This window comes from Urocampus carinirostris, chromosome 15 (genome assembly GCF_059441175.1).
Source record: "Urocampus carinirostris isolate Australia breed hairy pipefish chromosome 15, RoL_Ucar_1.0, whole genome shotgun sequence".
Classification (NCBI taxonomy): Eukaryota; Metazoa; Chordata; class Actinopteri; order Syngnathiformes; family Syngnathidae; genus Urocampus; species Urocampus carinirostris.
The window spans coordinates 21639981-21658219 of NC_142363.1; the positions used below are offsets into that span (position 1 = coordinate 21639981).

General features: G+C 39.2%; 1 protein-coding gene across 2 annotated transcripts; it reads left to right on the forward strand.

Moving 5' to 3' along the window:
* Nucleotides 1–323: 323 nt before the first annotated feature.
* Nucleotides 324–17029, forward strand: LOC148351825 (uncharacterized). 2 transcript variants are annotated; one of them, XM_088354501.1, is made up of 9 exons: nucleotides 324–468; nucleotides 4476–4873; nucleotides 6632–6743; nucleotides 6840–6946; nucleotides 7657–7772; nucleotides 7837–7937; nucleotides 10419–10665; nucleotides 12329–12606; nucleotides 14974–17029. In XM_088354501.1, exons 1-9 carry the CDS (start codon nucleotides 441–443, stop codon nucleotides 15168–15170), a joined length of 1584 nt encoding a protein of 527 aa, XP_088210627.1. In that variant the 5' UTR covers nucleotides 324–440; the 3' UTR covers nucleotides 15171–17029. The 2 variants fall into 2 exon arrangements, with proteins under 2 accessions (XP_088210627.1, XP_088210628.1); XM_088354502.1 differs by having other exon boundaries at nucleotides 12356–12606.
* Nucleotides 17030–18239: the final 1210 nt, after the last annotated feature.

The following is an 18239-nucleotide window of genomic DNA, read 5'->3' on the forward strand; positions in this document are numbered from 1 at the left end:
TTCCTTTATAACCACTGACAAACAAGTTATTTTTTAGATATTCCATCATTATATTTCAGTTAATTTTCACTTTAACTGTTTTAATATCCTGCTGGAGTATATTAGTTAATTTTTACTTTGAAGTCTTCAATATCCCGCTACAATGTTTCAGTAAATTTGTACTTGAATTGTTAAAGACCCTTGGCCTGATTTTGATCAGTTTCAGCTACAAGTTATAAACCCTTAAAAATGTATTTTTTCATGGAGTGACATCAGAAAATATACTGTAGCAGCGTACATTTCTTACTGAGTTAAATAGTATATATCCCTCTCGTGGCCGATGATGCAACTACATCCCCCTAAACGAGATTTTCTGCAACTCGTCTCTTTGCAATTTCATTAACACTTGTTACCGTTAATTAAATACGGATTAAATTGCCATTTAGTGCTAAAGTGAGAATATGGATGAAGACTCTTTGAATGCAATTGGTAAGCTTTATACTCTCACTTATTTTTTCTCTTAATTACCAATTTTACTACCCCGCTCGTTCATTTTGCAGAAGGGGCTTGCAGGCCCGAGAAAAAAATATTAGCATTCAGGCACACATCGGTCATCGGGTACATTTTTTTTTAATTATCTCTACAGCATTAGGCTGCTTATGCACTTTTATGCAACCAAGATGACTTAAGATAACTTTACTTGCTTGCAGCAACATGCTGTGTACCGTTTATCTTGTAAATTATCAACGACAAAAAAGACAATTAATTTTTCCAAAATATCCTGTGTTTAGCGATTAAACAAACACATATATATGCATATTCGAGAGGTATTGATGTTGACTTAATTGCTAATTTTTCTTAAAAATGCAGTTTTTTCTTTGTCCAAAAAATAAGATAGCAATCTGAAGTTTGCCAATGGATCTAAACTAGTGTTTCTGAAACCTTTTTTGAGCCGAGGCACACTTTTTAGACGAAAAAAATCTTGAGGCACACTGACAAAAATGTTGAGATATTATGTCAATTTATTTTTCAAAACTTAAATGATCATGTCGCCTATATTGACAGTGTAACATTTTTATCATTGATTGTGGTCACTGAGGCTCTGGAGGTAATACAGGTTATTTATTTTGTTTAATAATTTTTACAGTAATTAAACTATATTTATCACTTTTATAAGTTTTACTGTATATTAATTTTCTTTTTCTAAAAAATATTAATATAAAAATAATAAATGATCTGCATTTATATAGCTCTTTTCAAGTCAATGACTTCCCAAAGCGCTTTACAATGTGCTCCAATTAGACCTAAGATTTATGGCCCGAGCCCGAACCCGAACCCGAGGCAATTTCGGGCCGGGTCGGGCCTGAAATGTCAGTCATACGGTCGGGTCGGGTCGGGTTCGGTCCTGCTTTTTTTTTTTTTTTTTTTTTTTTTTTTTTTTTTTTTAAATTAATTAATAATTATAAATATATGTTCATTAAAAATATATACTTAAACTATGTATGGATACTAGACCAAGGAATACTTGTTATAAAATAAATAATTTGGATAAAACGGAGAAGGAGCTGTAATTGCTTTTAACGGAGCCAGAGCATGTTCTGTGCACGTGACGTGACGTGAATGCTGTCCTCTTAATAATCTTCCCCTCCGCAAATTCGCGTGATTTTGGCCTGGTATCCCCAATATGGAGTCGGACCAACAAGAAGTTAAGGATAAACTCAAGAGAGGTGAACTGACGAGGAAAACGCACTCTGGTAAGAGTGAAGTGTGGAGCAATTTCAAATTGATAGTAGAAAATGATACAGAGACTTGCGTTGGCTTCGCTGAGTGTCAATGTGGCAATTTGCTCGCATACGATAGCAAAAAGACTGGGACCTCGACGCTGATCAGACATTTAAAAAGCTGTCCTGGCAAAAGTAATGAACGTCAGACATCTATATTATCATTCGTCCCAAAGACAGTCCCTCTTCGCGCTAAGCAAGCCATCACAGACAAGTGTGTAGACTTTTGCTGTCGAGACCTCAGACCCTTCTCAGTAGTTAGTGGCGAAGGTTTCAAATGTCTGGCCCAAGAATTAATCAATGTTGGGTCAACTTTTGGCCGTGCACCTGTCGACTCAGTTCTGCCCCACTACACCACGGTGTCAAAGGCGTGCACCGAGAAGGCTGAGGTGAAAAGGAGCGTGTTAATTGAGCGCGTAAAGAAAGCTCTGGCAAGTGGGTGTGGCGTTGCCATGAGTACCGACATGTGGACGGATGACTTCAGAAAGATGAGTTATCTTGCTATAACGTGTCACTTTGTTGGAACGGACTTCAACTTGGTTGGAAAAACCCTCACCACTGCTTTATCTCCCAATTATTATAATTAGCTCGCTTTATTGTTTTAATAAGCGTTTTATATAGAATACGATCAGGGGGGGGGGAATTTGCATAGGAGTCGGAAAAGGGCACAACACGTCAACACCCCCTCAATGAAAGTGCTGCGCTAAAATCTTAAGGACGTACTACTACTGCTGCTGTGGATTATGGCCCAATGATCAAGTCGTCAAAATGACGGACGCCCTTAAATGTTTTCGCTACCTCAAAAAAAAACAACCCGTCAATGACAGATAGTCGCTTAATGTAACATCTGCAGTGCAGACACAGAAATATAAAAGATGTAAATGTTTATACAGTTTTATTTAACTTAGGCCTAGATGTTGTAACAAAAGGCAGAGTTTAATTTGTTATCATAAATCACCCCTCCTTATAAATAAAATATGTAATTTCGGGCCCCTTTCGGGCCGGGCCAGCAAATCCAGTTAATTAGTCGGGCTCGGTCCGGGTCGGGTTTAATACCCCTCGGGCCTGCGTCGGGCTCGGGTGCTTTTTTTTGGCCCGATCTTACCTCTAGCTCCAATACTTAAAATGAGCAAAAACATCTTCCAGTAAGATTACTTTTTATTTTACTACATTAACTTTTTCAGTTTGTTTTTTTAAATAAGAAATTATCAATCCAAATGAGTACAATTAAAAGCAACATTACACTGATTAGTCTTATTATTTCTATTGGAGTACAATCTTGAACAGCTTCATCAAATAAAGTTAAGTTATTAATAACATTTCCCTGTCTACCTCATAATTAATATATAAAGGGTAAAGAATAGGAAACTGCTGCCGGGTAGATGAATGTTAAAGGTTTTTGGCTGACCACTGGAATAAAAGGAAATATACTAAACATTGGCATGCTTTTTTAATGGAAAGATAATATCCGGCACACTAGACAAGGTCTCCCAGCGCACTAGTGTGCCCCGGGGCACTGGTTGAAAAACACTGATCTAAACAATTGACTTTTCAGGAAGGTCACTTAAAGTCAACTTTTAACCTCTTCATCAAATGTGTTTGCGTTGAACAGCAATTTAAATACACAGTTATTAACAAACAATTGGTCAGCATGTCTTCAAAAGCTAATTATCAAGTTTTACTCTTGACTGACATTTCTGGCCTTTTCTGTTATCACAGTTAATGTATTGATCCACTCTAACTCTCCCTTTTGCAAGTAATTGAAAAGTGTTTGGCTAGAAATACATTGAACAGAAAGGAAAAATGAAAACCAATAGGGCTTGTTGTATTCTTATTTTCGTTGTACATCATTTTCAAGTGCCAGTCCGAACACCCAGGCTCACTTTTTTCCCTCAAAAACAAGGAGACAATAGCATGAGAGCAACATCACTTATAAGATATATAGTATAAGTGTATCTTGAGCCTATATTTAAACATAAAAAAGATACATCTGTAATGCTTGCGTTTGTTTGCCTCCTAAGCAATGTTTCCTCTAAGCTGTGCTCGTGCCCAATGGAGCACTGGCCAGACCTCAACGCACAAAAAAATCCATCATTAACAACCAGGGCTTTGAGATTACAAAATTAATTTACGAGCAAATTCATGTGTGCAGGCAAAAACAACGCAGGTTCCCTCTGCGGTGTTTTAAGCGCGGTATTTTGAATTCAATGTCAACACGAGATTGAGTAGATGAAAGCAAGCGTGCATGTGAGCTTGCACCAAGTAAGAGGGGGATTAGAGAGGCAGCGAGGGGAATGGGGGGGATAGCTTTTTTACAAAATATATTAGTTTTTTATGTATTTATCACTAAGACAATAAATTATAGAAGGGCAAGTGTGGTGGACTTTAATGATCGCCTGCATAGTTAGCCTGCATAGCTCTGTGACCATTCTGACCCATGTGACTACGTCAATGTTGTCATTCAAGTTTCTGTCTTTTTTCAGAGACGTGCCTTTTTCAGCTAGGCTCACTAAAAAGTGCCAGCTCTTTCAGCTCCCAAACGGCTCTTCAGAATGTTTTTGTTGCTTTCAATTTTTGGTGCTTTTTGTCCTAAAATACTTTTTGCCAAAATAACCTTTTTAAATGGCACCCTAAAACTTTCCATTTGTTAAATTCATACTGTACATATTTCTTTTTCTTGCTTACAATAATTGTTTTTGGGGGGGTTGATTATAGATTGTCCATGTATCATCTGTGATGACCTGGTAACTAATGACGGCCAGGAGACAAGCACAGAAGAGAAAGTGACTGATAAAAAAGATGGAGAGAAGGAAGATGACGAGAAAGCCGCCATAAATGAAGACCATGTTATTCCAGAGAATTGCCCTTTGGACATTACAGTACAAGAGGATAATACTGACAAAGACTCATCTCAGACGGAGTCCTCTGATGGACTCATGAGCAACCCTTCTGATCCTCATCAAGACTGCACTGGTTCTGATCTGTACGGACAATCTGGTCCTGTACTTATGGTGCCCTCAACTCTGAATGTGGACCCCATCTATTCCGAATCAGTGTTTGCCAGCCCTTCCAGCTTACTAAGTGTGCTCCCTCATGGCCTGAAACCAATAGATGTGAGTGAAGAGAACCAACTTTTTCTTCCTCGGCATGTTTCTTTTACATCCGCGATGTGATACAGGAAAAACTAACGTTGGAGTTGAGCAGTTCCTCAGAATTGTTTTTAATTCATAATAATCCAGGGGGAAAATTAAGTACAGAACAAAATGTTTTATTCTCAAGTGCGCAATCAAAATGACTAACAATTACTTGTTTACTAGGAGGGCTATGACAAAAACATAACTTAAGAGGTAGTGGAAAAATCCCTACTTCACACCAGCCCTTTGTCTAGACCAGTTCTGGCAAGTACTGATAAAACTCGAGTCCTTCGCCTAAATGAAAACTTAAAACACTAATCAATGCAGAAACTAAAATAAAAGTGAATGATTGGAGATATCAAGAAGTAAATAATTACTATAGTTACTAATTCTATAATGAGCACTCGTGTATAACCCACAAACCTTTATTTTTGATTAAAAAGCTATGTAAAATGTTAATGTTTCACTTATATATCATCAGATACACCGAAGATTTGCAGTGCTTTTTTATTGCGTTTATATCTTTCTGTTTTTTTCTATTTTCTAACATTTCTCTGGTACTGTGAACAAAAATGATCTTCATTTATATAGCGCTTTTCAAGTCAATGAAGACTTCCCAATCCGCTTTACAATGTGCTTCACATTTACCCATTCACACACACTCACACACCAATAGCGGCCGTGCAGTCATGCAAGGCGCCAAACTGCTTATTGGGGGCATTAGGGGTTCAGTGTTTTACCCAAGGACACTTCGACATGTAACACGGAGGAGCCAGGATTTGAACCTGCGAATTCTTGATCCCCAGACGAGCAATCTACCTCCTGAGCTAATGCCGCCCCCAAAATAGTGTGATAATCAGATAATATCTAAAGCTTTTCGGTATGTCATCTACAGTATATCACCGGTGGGCTAGTGATTACGAGTCATTGCTCTGACTACTGCGACCCGGGTTTGATTCATGTTTCATCCAATGTTTTGGAATTGTGGTCAGCGATATTTTTGTTCTGATCAATCCCAAAAACTTGTGCAAAATTCAAACAGAAACTTTAGTCCTTTTTTTATCAAAACATAAAGCAATGCATGTTATTCACAAATAAATAAGGCATACTCAAAAAAATGAATAATCATGAAGTGCGTTAATGACGACTAAATAAGTGAGTTGTAAATGACTGAAATTATCAAAAGGTTATACATGAAGAAATACAACGGCGGATAAGTGGTTAGCGCGCAGCCCCACTGTGCAGAGGTTCAGGGTTCAAGTCCAGCTACCGCAACTTCCCCATGTGGAGTGTGCATGTTCTCCCCATGCCTGCACTTTCTCTTGGCACTCCGGTTTCCTCCCACATTCCCACAACATGCTTGTCAGGTTAATTGGCCGGTCCAAATTGTCCCTAGGTATGAATGAGCGAGTGAGTTGTATGTCTCTGTGTGCCCTGCGATTGGCTGGCAACCAGTTCAGGGTGTCCTCTGCCCACTGCCTGAAGATAGCTGGGATGGGCTCCAGCACCCCCATGACCTTACTGAGGACAAGCGGTGCAGATAATGGATGGATGGATTAATTTTTCAATATAACAACATGATCTAAGAAACCTAACCCATAAAAAAATGTCACTGCCTATATATAGTCAAAGTTGGACTGGAATTAAAGACTGTTTTAATGATCACCATATTTTTGTTTTAGTATCGAAGCATCCAATTTAAGTTTTTTTGCCCACTTGTGTCCTTCACTCCACTAGGCGCTCTCCACCGACGAAGACCAAGACCCTAAGTCCCCGCAATTCCCCCAAATGGAGTGCGTGGAAGACTACCTCTTTCCGGTGATGAGGAGTAGGACTTTTTACACCAACGGTGAGACCTACACCGTTTCCTGCTGTTTTCCTCTAGATTTTTCTCCATGATCGTTTTTAAGTGTATTTGACATGTGTGTTTTTTGTGTACCTCTAGATCAGTTGGCTACTTTGGAGACGGCATTCAAAGAGGACCGTTACCCAGCATCAAGAAAGTGTAGCGTCATCGCAGAATCTTTGGGGGTTAAAACTCAAAGTATTGTGGTGTGTCTACCTCCCGCTAAGCTACGCGACTGTCATGTTCCTCTATGTCCTAAGCTGGTTTAGGACTGTCTATAGAATTGAAAATAATAACAATGAGAAATAAGAGATACAGGACCTTACAAAGGTTTTACGATCTTCCCAGTTCCTGCTGAAGAAGATCATGTTGCTGCCACCACCATGTTTGACAGTTCGGATGGTCTTTTCAGGGTGATGTGCAGTGTTACCCCTACCAAACATAACAATTTGCATTCAGCCCAAAAAGTTCGATTTTGGACTCATATTACCAGAGCACCTAATTCTAAGTGTTATTTTGTATCTCCCAAGTGGCTTCTTGCAAACACATTTTAGAAAGGGCTTTCATCATGCCACTCTTTATTGAAGTGAAGATTTATGCAGATTACAACTAATAGTTGTCTTATAAACAGACTGTCCTACCTAAGCTGTGTACTCCTGTACTTACCCGCTTGGTTGTTCTCCGATTAGTTTTCTCATTGTTTGTGCTGAGAGTTTGGAGGAACGGACAGATATTGGTAGGTTTGCAGTGGTTTTATGATCCCCCCATTTTTATATTATTGCTCACACAGTGCTCCGGGAGATGCGTAAATGTTGTGATATCTTCATGTATCCCATTCCTGCTTTGAACTTCTTTCTATCTCATATACACAGCATAATGTTATCGCTGTGATGTGACCATTTTGCTACTGTGTCAGATATGGTTCCAGAACCGGCGAGCCAAGCTCAGCAGAACACGGAAGAATTTAAGGTGGAAACGTGAGCGCCAAAAGAACAACCCCAAAGTGTCTATTGTAGTCACCACTACCAGCAGGTGAATTTGAATTGAGATTTTTTTTTAAGATGTACTTTATCTAATGACAATGCCCACATTTTAGCACCGTGGTTTCTGGAAACTCTGATTCTTTCATTCCATCACTGACGTCATCGGTGTTACCAACATCCATACAAACCAGCCAACCACTGGCCACCAGTCCAGGTTTTCTTCTTCTGGCTGTATTAGTGAATGTCTTCTCATTTAATTCTTAATAACAATGTAAACCATCATATTTGTGTTAAACTTAACTTGATTTATTAAGCATTTTGAAACCAGCATTGCCGCCTATAAAGTAGGATTGGAAATAAAGACTATTTTAATAGTCAACGAGTCACCGAATATTGAAACGATTAGTCGAATAATTGGATAATCATTAATTATTACTTAAAGGTGGGGCGTGTAGTTTGAGGGGTCCATAAAAAGTTCAAAGTTAAGTGTTTTTCTATTAAGGATGGTTTAACAATACCCAACTGAATACAAAGAGCCCTTAGGTCTTTATTTTCATTGGGCCTATCTGCTTTTATTTTCATTTTATCAGGCCTGTTCAGGACGGAACAAACCCCCCAAAAATTGAAAAAGAAGAGTTTATCTGAGCGTGTCTAAGAAATACACTGGAACCTCGGTTCTCGACCATAATCCGTTTCAGAACCCTGTTCGAAAACTGATTTGTTCGATCACCGAAATCATTTTTCCCATTAAAAATAATGTAAATCGTTTTAATCCGTTCCAACACCCTTGAATGTTTAACGTAAACATAAAGCTAACCCAGGCTAATCGTACGTTCGCGTTATGGTAATCTTCCGTACGAAAGATTACTCTAACATGAACGTGTAAAAATAAAAAATCAGTTTGTTTACAAGTCATTTAGCACCCGGGTCTCCACAACAAGTGATGAGCGGTTCATTGGAAAGGGGGCTCCGTTCCAACACCCTAAATGTTTACCTTGAATGTTTAACGTAAACATAAAGCTACCCCAGGCTAATCGTATGTCCGCGTTATCTTAATCTTCCGTACGAAAGATTACGCTAACATGAATGTGTAAAAACAAAAAAAATTAGGTCGTTTACAAGTCATTTAGCACCCGGGTCTCCACAACAAGTGGTGAGCGGTTCATTGCAAAGGGGGCTCCGTTCCAACACCCTGAAAGTTGGGCTCCGTTACAACACCCACATTAAACTAACTCAGGCTAATCGTACGTTTGCGTTATCGTAATCTTCCGTACGAAAGATTACGCTAACATGAACGTGTAAAAATTTTTTTAAAAAAGGATAAAGAAAAGAATTATGGATAGGATTTCTTACCTTTGTGGTGGTCAGCAGAAGGCGCAGGTGGATGGCCGTTGCTTGCTTATAGCACTCACTCCCTTAGCCACATCACTAGATTTCACAGCCTCCTTATTCTTTAGTATCGTACTGATCGTAGATTTAGCCATGCTGTATTCCCTAGCAAGATCAGACACTCACACACCTCCTTCATATGTTCTTTCTTAAATGCAATAGTTGTACGCACTACTTTTCTTTTTTCACCTCTAGCAACTTTGCTGCTTGCACTGACTTTCTTTGGAGGCATAATAAGGGGCTAAAACACCCGTACGCCGCTCAGCATCGCACCCTAGCGTACGCACTCACGCATTACAGGCGTTCGAACTCCGATTTTTTGACCGAACAGTGAAGCAAGAATTTCTCGAAATTTTTGGTCGGACTCCGATTTGTTCGAACTGAGAGGCGTTCGAAAACCGAGGTTCCACTGTAAAGGCAAAACATGTGGTACTCTGCTGCCATCTCCTTGCAATTTTCAAATAATGCCTCCCACCTTTAAATATAGCATGAAGTTGATTTAAATATAGGGCAAATGATAATAAACACAAAAAATGGTACAGTATAAAATACATGATGTATTGAACAACCTGCTTTCAGTAGAGACATTAATCCATAAATAATCCGTCCATTTTAGGGACAGGCAATTAATAATTACTTCAAAATCAGGTAAAGATTTTTTACCCCTGTATTTTTTTAAGTACATTCAGTGTTCAACTGCAAAGACAAAAGTAATAAAAGTACTTAACAAGTTTCAGCAGTTTAGAAAGTGTTTTTTATAACTTAGGTTTGCCTTTTTTAACCTTTCAACAACTGTTGTTTGTTCTTTGGACTGTGTGCAGTCTGGCATGATGTTCAAGTTCCCTTTTTTTTAGTGAAAAATATTCATATAAAATGTACAACGCATATCATCAAAACCGTATTGACTTCCTCATGTTACCTAAATCTACAAGGCAAGTCAGACTCCGTTCTGTTCATTTGTTCGGCTGTTCAATGAGGTCCTGCCATGATACGCAATATCTTCCTCGCAAACTCTGCTAGTAGTCTTTTTGTTCATTGTCTACAGGTTAAATGCTATGTTCCCACTCGAGACAGACTCTATTATGCATGAGCAACTCTCAGCAGAAATATTTCCATGTAGAGATGCCTCACTCTGTAGAAAAACGTGTCTAGCGACAACAGTGTCGACCATTTTTATTATCGACTATGACGACAACGTCCACTAACGGTTGTAGCCCTACTATTAAGAACTGGAGGTAAAATCGGGGTTGTTGTGATTTGCTCTACCTGACTTCCTTTTTTTCCCAAATTACTTTTTTTAATCAAGCCCATTCTGGAGTTAGAGTGAAGACAGAGATTTACACCCGGCCAATATGCAGCCCTCCCCTCCTGCGCCCAGCCAGTATTCCATCCTTGACCACGATGGCCTACAACACACAACCTGCACCGTCGCTTCCTTTCTATGTAAACAGCAATTCCTTCTTGGGGAGCCATTCTTCACAGAACGACGCCTTGTCTGCAGGACGGGCACCATCTTTCATGGATGCAAGCACATTCAGTGGACACAATATGAGGTACAACTACATCAAAGATGTTCAAAGGATTCTTGTCGCGGGCCACTTTGTAGTGATGCTAGATGGTGATTATGATTATGTTTCTATAAATGAAGATGTATTACTGTATTGTCAATTTACTTATGTAATCGACTTGAGAAATTAGTAAGACTTCTTTAATCCATCCTCTGCACCGCTTATCCTCACTAAGGTCGATTTCTTATACACAGCAAATACACAGCTCATTTTTGAGAATACTGTACTGTAATCTCTAGTTTATCGTGGTTAGTGGAAACCACAACCCCCGCGATATATGACAGCCCACATACGTATCCCATTTTTAAAAATGCGCTCCGCCGGCCCCCGCATGCAGCAATAGTCGACCCCCCGGGATAACAGATCGCGGCAGCCAAGTTTTTGTTCAAGTAAAACGGGAATAATAGAGTAAAAGAGCTGCTATTCATGACACAAATTGCTCGCTCAGCCCTGCATCTCAGCCAAAGCCAACTGGGGATAATGGATCATGACCAAAAACAGTGCAGTTTATTTTAGGCATGCTACAATGGCACATTTCAATGGCCGAACCTGGAAGGAAAAAGCGCTCTGCCAGATCGTGTCGACATCTATGCATTTCATTTCAGATAGGGCAGAACGTGTGCCCCCCTGCCAGGCCCCACTCGCAGTAATAGGGGATCAGTGATAATGGATCTCGGCCACACAAGTGCAGTTCATTTTGGCAGAAATACAATAACAACATCAACAAAAAAAATGTCAGGCCCGACAAGTACGCTTTGCTGGTCTCTGCAGCAATATGTGGTCGGGGATAATGGATCATGGCCACAACCCTGCACTTTATTTTAAGCTGGCAAGAATGAAATGAAATGAAATAAAATGATCTGCATTTATATAGCGCTTTTCAAGTTAATGACCTCCCAAAGCGCTTTACATTGTGCTTCACATTTCCCAATAGCGGCCATGATCTGTGCAGCCATGTAAGGCTGCTAACCTGCTTATTGGGGGTATTGGGGGTTCAGTGTCTTACCCAAGGACACTTCGGCATGTAACACGGACAAGCCGGGATTCGAACTGGGATCCCTTAATCCTAAAACGATAGCTCTACCTCCTGAGCTACTGCCGCCCCAAAGACCTGTCAAAAGTGCTCTCTGCCGGTCCCCGCTCGCACCAATGGGGAATCGGAGATAATGGATCGCGTAATATTTCAGTCCGCGATGCAAATTACTTTTAATACATTAGGAATCAAACATTCATTCACAAACCTTTCATTTTTATATAGTATTTAGAGATATACTAGATTTTTTGGAGCAGTCATGAGTTCGAGCCTCCTGTGTGGAGTTTGCATGTTCTCCCCGTGCTTGCGTGGGTTTTCTCCGGGCACTCCGGTTTCCTCCCACATTCCAAAAACATGCATGTTAGGTTAATTGGCCGGTCCAAATTGTCTCTAGGTGTGAATGAGCGAGTGAGTTGTCTGTCCCTGTCTGCCCTGTGATTGGCTGGCAACCAGTTCAGGGTGTTCCCTGCCCACTGCCCAAAGATAGCGGAGATGGGCTCCAGCACCCCCGCGACCCTACTGAGGAGCGGTGCAGATAATGGATGGATGGATGGATGTATGTTTTTTTTTGTTTAATATGGACTATTTTATGTTATATTTTCCATCTGTCTTTAGCAACCCCCTGGACTATTTTCCGCCCAGGCAGGTTCCTCCACCATTCCAGCTGCAGAATATGTTATCGCCTACATATGTGCTGCTGCCACCTTTGTGCCAAAGTTCAACGGCTCTACCGCCTTACATAGGAAGACCAAGCCTCTACTCTAACCTGGACCCAATGTCCAACATGGGCAGACCAAGCCTCTACTCTAACCTGGACACAACCTCAAATTTAAACTTTGGTTCTGCGGGGAACTCGATCTGGGGCCACAATAATGTTCAGTCCACCGGCTACAGTAAGTGATATTTGATACCATTCCCTAATAACAGGGCTCCCCAAACCTTTTCCTGTGAGTGCCAAGATCCAAGTTTAGCCTACTTGTCAAAGAACTGGACCACCAGTGGTAGGGATGACTTGCAAAAAGGCAGTAGATTTTATCTCATTATCACCCTATTTTAGTCATGGTACCACAGAAGATGTTAGTGAATGGAAGAAACTGAGGTGTCGTCCTGAAAGATATAAATACCTGCAGAAAACGAAGAGGGAAAACCACTCTGGTGATGATGATGAATGTCACCTACATCACTAGTGGTCCATTCGAAAGGAATTGTTACTTTCACTGCCGTGACCCATGTTTAATATCTGTTGCATTCAGAGAAAAAAAATAACTTCACATGTTACTGTACAATGACAATAAATCTTATTCTTCTATCCTAAGCATTGTAAGCTACACATTTTCATTGTAACATGCAAAATGCACAACAAAATTAACATTCATCTCTGATACCTTGACTAAAGTAGTGTGATGATAATAATAAACCCAAGGCCTTTCATATGTCGTCTATAACCCTTAAAAACCCCAATAATCCCTATATTACTAAAATCCAGCACACACTTTGGAGTTCTTTTTTTAGGTTCAAAAATGTGCGGTTCTCCCTGGTATTGTTTAGAGGGCCGGACAGAATCCAGAGGCATGCCATTTTCGGCCCTTGGGCTTTAGTTTGGGGACCCCTGCCTGATCACAATCAGTGAATTTGATTAGGGCCCGCGAAGATTTGATTGCCCTTGAAATAATTTTGGCAAATAGAATGTTAGTTTATTTTGCAAGATGTGGAAGTGGGTGAAAGTTTACCCTGGAAAATATATCATGAACCTTTGGTGAATTTTTCTCATTTTTTTTACTAATCTTACTATATATTTTGAAGACGAAAAACATCCTTGAACTAAACAAAGTCATTTATTATAACCAATGACGGATAATTATTAATTAAACCATTTATTTTTACAAAATTCAGGAATATCATTACAGTCCTTTCTTTGAATAGCTAATGATTTTAAGTATGTTCCCCCTATTTTAGTTCAAAAAGTTCAAACTTAGTAAAACGAAAATTATACTTCAAATGGTATATAGGTCCAATGGCAGATGATTTTAGATTTGACTTTTCTTTCTCTGAAAATTATATAAGGATTACATTTGACAAGGACAGAAAATCAATTGTTGCATTTTCCCAGGGTTGCTTTTCTTGGTTTCCTATATTTCACCTTATTCTTCCAGTAAAGTGTAACTACATACAGTACAATTTTTTCTGTACTGTACTAAATATTTACCCTCTTTTTACGAGTATAGTAGTAATATCAACACTTCTAATCATTCGGTGTATTGTTGTTAGTATACCCTGTGTTTGAAATAAGATGAAATAATACATTTAACAACAAAAATATTCAAAATAAAATAAATTGTTGATAGGCTGATGTCATAGAATTTCAATGTTAGTTTTCATATTAGAGTACTTAATATTTTGTTCTTATTTTACTAAAATAATGAGGGGAAAAAAGTTGTATTTTCATACAAAAATACTATTAAAATGAGGATAATCTGCCAATGCATTGTACTCAGCAAAAAGGTAAGGTCCAAGTCCGACCAAATTTTGGCCTGGGTCGGCCCTAAAATGTCAATCATTGCGTTCAGGTCGGGCCAGACTTCTCTCCTGCTGACTTGAAAAATATTTTTAAAATGAATATATGTTAATAAAAATGTGTACTAAAACGAGGTGTAGATACTTAAAAATTATGTCGTGTCTCTGTCTATTATCCATCCATCATTGTTCTTCTTAGTCTCTGCCTCTCTCTCTCTCAAAGTGCTGCGCTGGATTATTAGGGACATTTTCAACAGGTCAAAATGACAAACTGCCTTAAAATGTTCCCATCAACTCCTGAAAAAAAACAGTCAATGATGGAAAGTTGCTGGTTAATGTAACCTCTTAGCCACAGAAATATAAGATTGTGTTTACACAGTCATGATTAACTCTGATTTTGTTATAAAAGGCAGGCTTTAATTTGTTGTCATAGAACACATCTCTTCCTCTCGAGCCCTCAGATATTTTTTTCTGCAAAAACAAGGAAAAAGTATCTGTCAGCGGGGGAGATGAGTTAAATTATGCAATTTGATTTTTACTGGTAAATAATTTTGTTTTCTTTTTTTTCTAATAAAACATGGAGAAAATGTATTCAAATGAGCAAAATTATAGAGTAATATAGATTTCTTTTTTAACAGTGTAAATCTCTCCATAGCTGTTAGAGGTAGTGAATGAATTAATGTGTCGGGCTGGATCTTCTAAGCTCGATTTTACTTTTAACTCAGGAATATTCCATTTTCATGCAGGTGGTGGCATGGATTCCTATCAGATGTTCTCTGCGCCTAATATTTACAACCAGTCCACCACTCAGGACCTCCAGATACTTTCACCCCCCATCAGCCTGCAGCCATACTTCATACCTACTTATGTGTCCAGTGGTCCCTCTCTGTTTTCTCCCACGCAGCCTTTCCACCCCATGCCCGAAAAGCCAGAGTGGCAGTGAGTGAGAAGAAAACGCCTTTAAACAATATAATATAATTCAGGATGACGTGCCCAGCCCAGATTCATTCTCACAGTTGTTTTCAAACACATGCGTTCTGCAGTATGTTCAATGTTGGTGTGGGGATGAGGTGTTTTTCAGGGTTGCAAGTACCAAATTTTCTGCACTCTAAAGGCAGATCAGATTATAAGGCACAACCCCCCAAAAGATGCCTTTTGTTATATACTTTTCATATATAAGGCGCAATGGACTATAAGGGAAATAAAACCACATTAAGAGTTATCGTATTTGTGTAGAACTGTTGCGCTTATTATTCACTTCCGGTATATATTAGTGCAATGATTGATCAGTAAAAGAATATCACTGACAAAAATTGAAAAACATTGTGTGCAATAGGAATTGAACTAGGGTCGTGGCAGTGAGAGCGCCAGAACCCAACCATTAGACTAAGTGGTTCTTAACTGATCCAGCCTAATTACAAGCTGTGTCCCAAATCAAGTAAAAAAAATCCACTTCTGAAATGTATTCCCAAAATGACCAGCCAAAACTAACAGCTTTTAGTAATAATATTCCCTGTAATGCTCAATAGGCTTCATTTTTAAGGAAATCCCAAGTGCTTGACTTCAGTAGCTTGAGCCATTTTAACAGTCTCATCATGCAAAGACATAAGGGACCTAAATTATGTACTTTTAGTAGAGAACCCAAAATATCAACACTGCACTAGGATGGAAAAAATCAATTTATTTTGCAGTTACACAAAAGCAAAATTTTAAATTATTCAATTCCACAAAATGAACCTTTCTTTTGGTAGCTTATTGGTAGATTGATATTGTGCTTTGAAGAAAATTAAGCATTACTTATTTCTACATTTGACCTCAAAACAGTAATAGTTTGGAGGAATTTATGGGAAAATTGGGCACTTTAGTTATCATTATTGCTGGCTATCTTATATTCAGGATTTTAATGATCCAGAGATATGATTTTTTTTTCTCTCCTTAGCGTTATTTTGCAAAGCCAAAGGCCCACTGAAAACAGGTCGCGACCTTCTTTTGGGTCCCAACCCACCAGTTGAGAAACACTCCACCTGACCACTACTTATACAGTTGACTTATGAAAAGCAATTATATTTTATCTCATAATCACGCAATCTTTACTCGCTGTGCAATAAACAAATGTTAGAGAATGGAGAAACGGAAAGATATAAACACAAAAAAAGCAACACAAGGGAAAGAACTCTCTAGTGTATCTGATGATGAAACAGAACATCCAGATGACTGTTTTCTCAATTTTCCAACATTCGTTTCTGGCACCTTTCGTAAAAATAGTGTGATAGAGAAATAAAATCTGCCTTTTCATGTGTATCAATGGGGCTCTCACCGCCACGAGCCGCGCTCGATTCCCATTGCGCTGCGATTTTGGGTAGCTATTTTTTCCTATTGATCAGTCCTGGTACATATACAGTAGCAAGCATACGTATAAATACTGTATGCATTCTCAATCCTTCCGCCATATTTTTTTGTATGTAAGGGTTATAAGGTGCTCTTTGAAATTGTTGGCCAATTTGTGGTTTTTAGGTGCACCGTATGCTCTGGAAAATTCGGTTATATATACTGTTCTCCTTAGATTCGCTTTATGGTATGCAAGGCAGTTGTATGGGATTGCTACATTTTCTTTTTCCTCTTTTTCAGTTTGTGGTCTGGTGGGTTGGGTGGTTGTTCTTTTCGTTTTCTCATCCTAAAAACATGACACGGTTCATTTAATCTTACTGTTTTGTAAGTGCGGGCTTAAATTTTGTTCATTAAGCTTTTGCGTTGTTCTAGAATGCAATGTTTTACAGATAATTTTGTATTGTTGTTTTTCATTAAAAAAAATCTGAACACTGGTGCTTTGCCCATTATATTTTCATAAAATGACACTAATATTTGACCATCAGATGTTACTGTATTGTGTCGTGCAACAAAAAATGAGTGCTACAAAGTACCAGGAAGAAAATAAATTACAGAGACTCAAAGTGACCAAACCACACCATTTTTCCTCTCATTTTCAGAGCTTTTGTCAAGTTTTTTTTTGGGTGTACCGTTAGCAGCAAGATGGCGGACAATCACGTCAGTTTCCTATAGGTCAGGGGTCAGCAACAAGCCCTTTTGACATTTTGGGTTGCCCTCCTCTGGGCAAGCCTTCTGATGTGTAAAATACAAATTTCTTACCGTATTTTTAAAACCCCAGTCTGTAATATTTGATTTGGTGACACTGTTGTCAAACAAAAATAAGTGCCAGAGTACAGAATAGCAGCAAGATGCCAGACAGACATGGCGGTGACTCCAAGGTAGGGATACAAGAAAAAGTCTCGACCAAGGATTTTGGGGGATAAAAATGAACATTAGTGAGATAGTTCCATGTATTTTTGAAGAATTGTTTATTTTTATCCAAATTCAAGTTATTCTACCACTAGAGGGCGCTAAATATTACAGTCTGTCCCATTAAAGATGCACAACTATGTGATTTTTAATGTATTTTTTTTAAGTAGTATTCAAATTGCAGCATGGCGGTCGGTGCAGTGGTGCGGCACAGTTCTAAGGTTATGAGATCGAACCTTCCTGTGTGGCGTTTGCATGTTCTCCCCGTGCTTGCATCGGTTTCCTCCGGGCACTCCGGTTTCCTCACACATTCCAAAAACATGCATGTCAGGTTAATTGGCTGGTCCAAATTGTCCCTAGGTGTGAATGAGCGAGCGAATTGTCTGTCCCTGTGTGCCCTGCGACTGGCTGGCAACAAGTTCAGGGTGTCCCCTGCCCACTGCCCAAAGACAGCTGAAATGGGCTCCATCACCCCGTGACCCTACTGAGGATAAGCACTGCAGATAATGGATGGATGGACAGTTACAAAACAAAGGTGTAATTACATGTATTTGACAGCAATTACAGTTCATTTAGTAAAGTACATCAGGCCCTTTGAGGACAGCCGTTCTATTGATATGGCCCTTGGTGAAAAGGTGTTTGACACCCCTGGTCTCCAACATATAAAAAAAAAAAAACACAAGTCCGGTAACTGCTGAGTGGTATTCCCACACTC

Coding starts and splice junctions, on each gene's coding strand:
- LOC148351825 (XM_088354501.1), top strand. CDS start 441: ATGGATGAAGACTCTTTGAATGCAATTG. Junction 6,744..6,839: donor TAGGACTTTTTACACCAACG/GTGAGACCTACA, acceptor GTGTACCTCTAG/ATCAGTTGGCTACTTTGGAG. Junction 12,607..14,973: donor TGTTCAGTCCACCGGCTACA/GTAAGTGATATT, acceptor ATTTTCATGCAG/GTGGTGGCATGGATTCCTAT.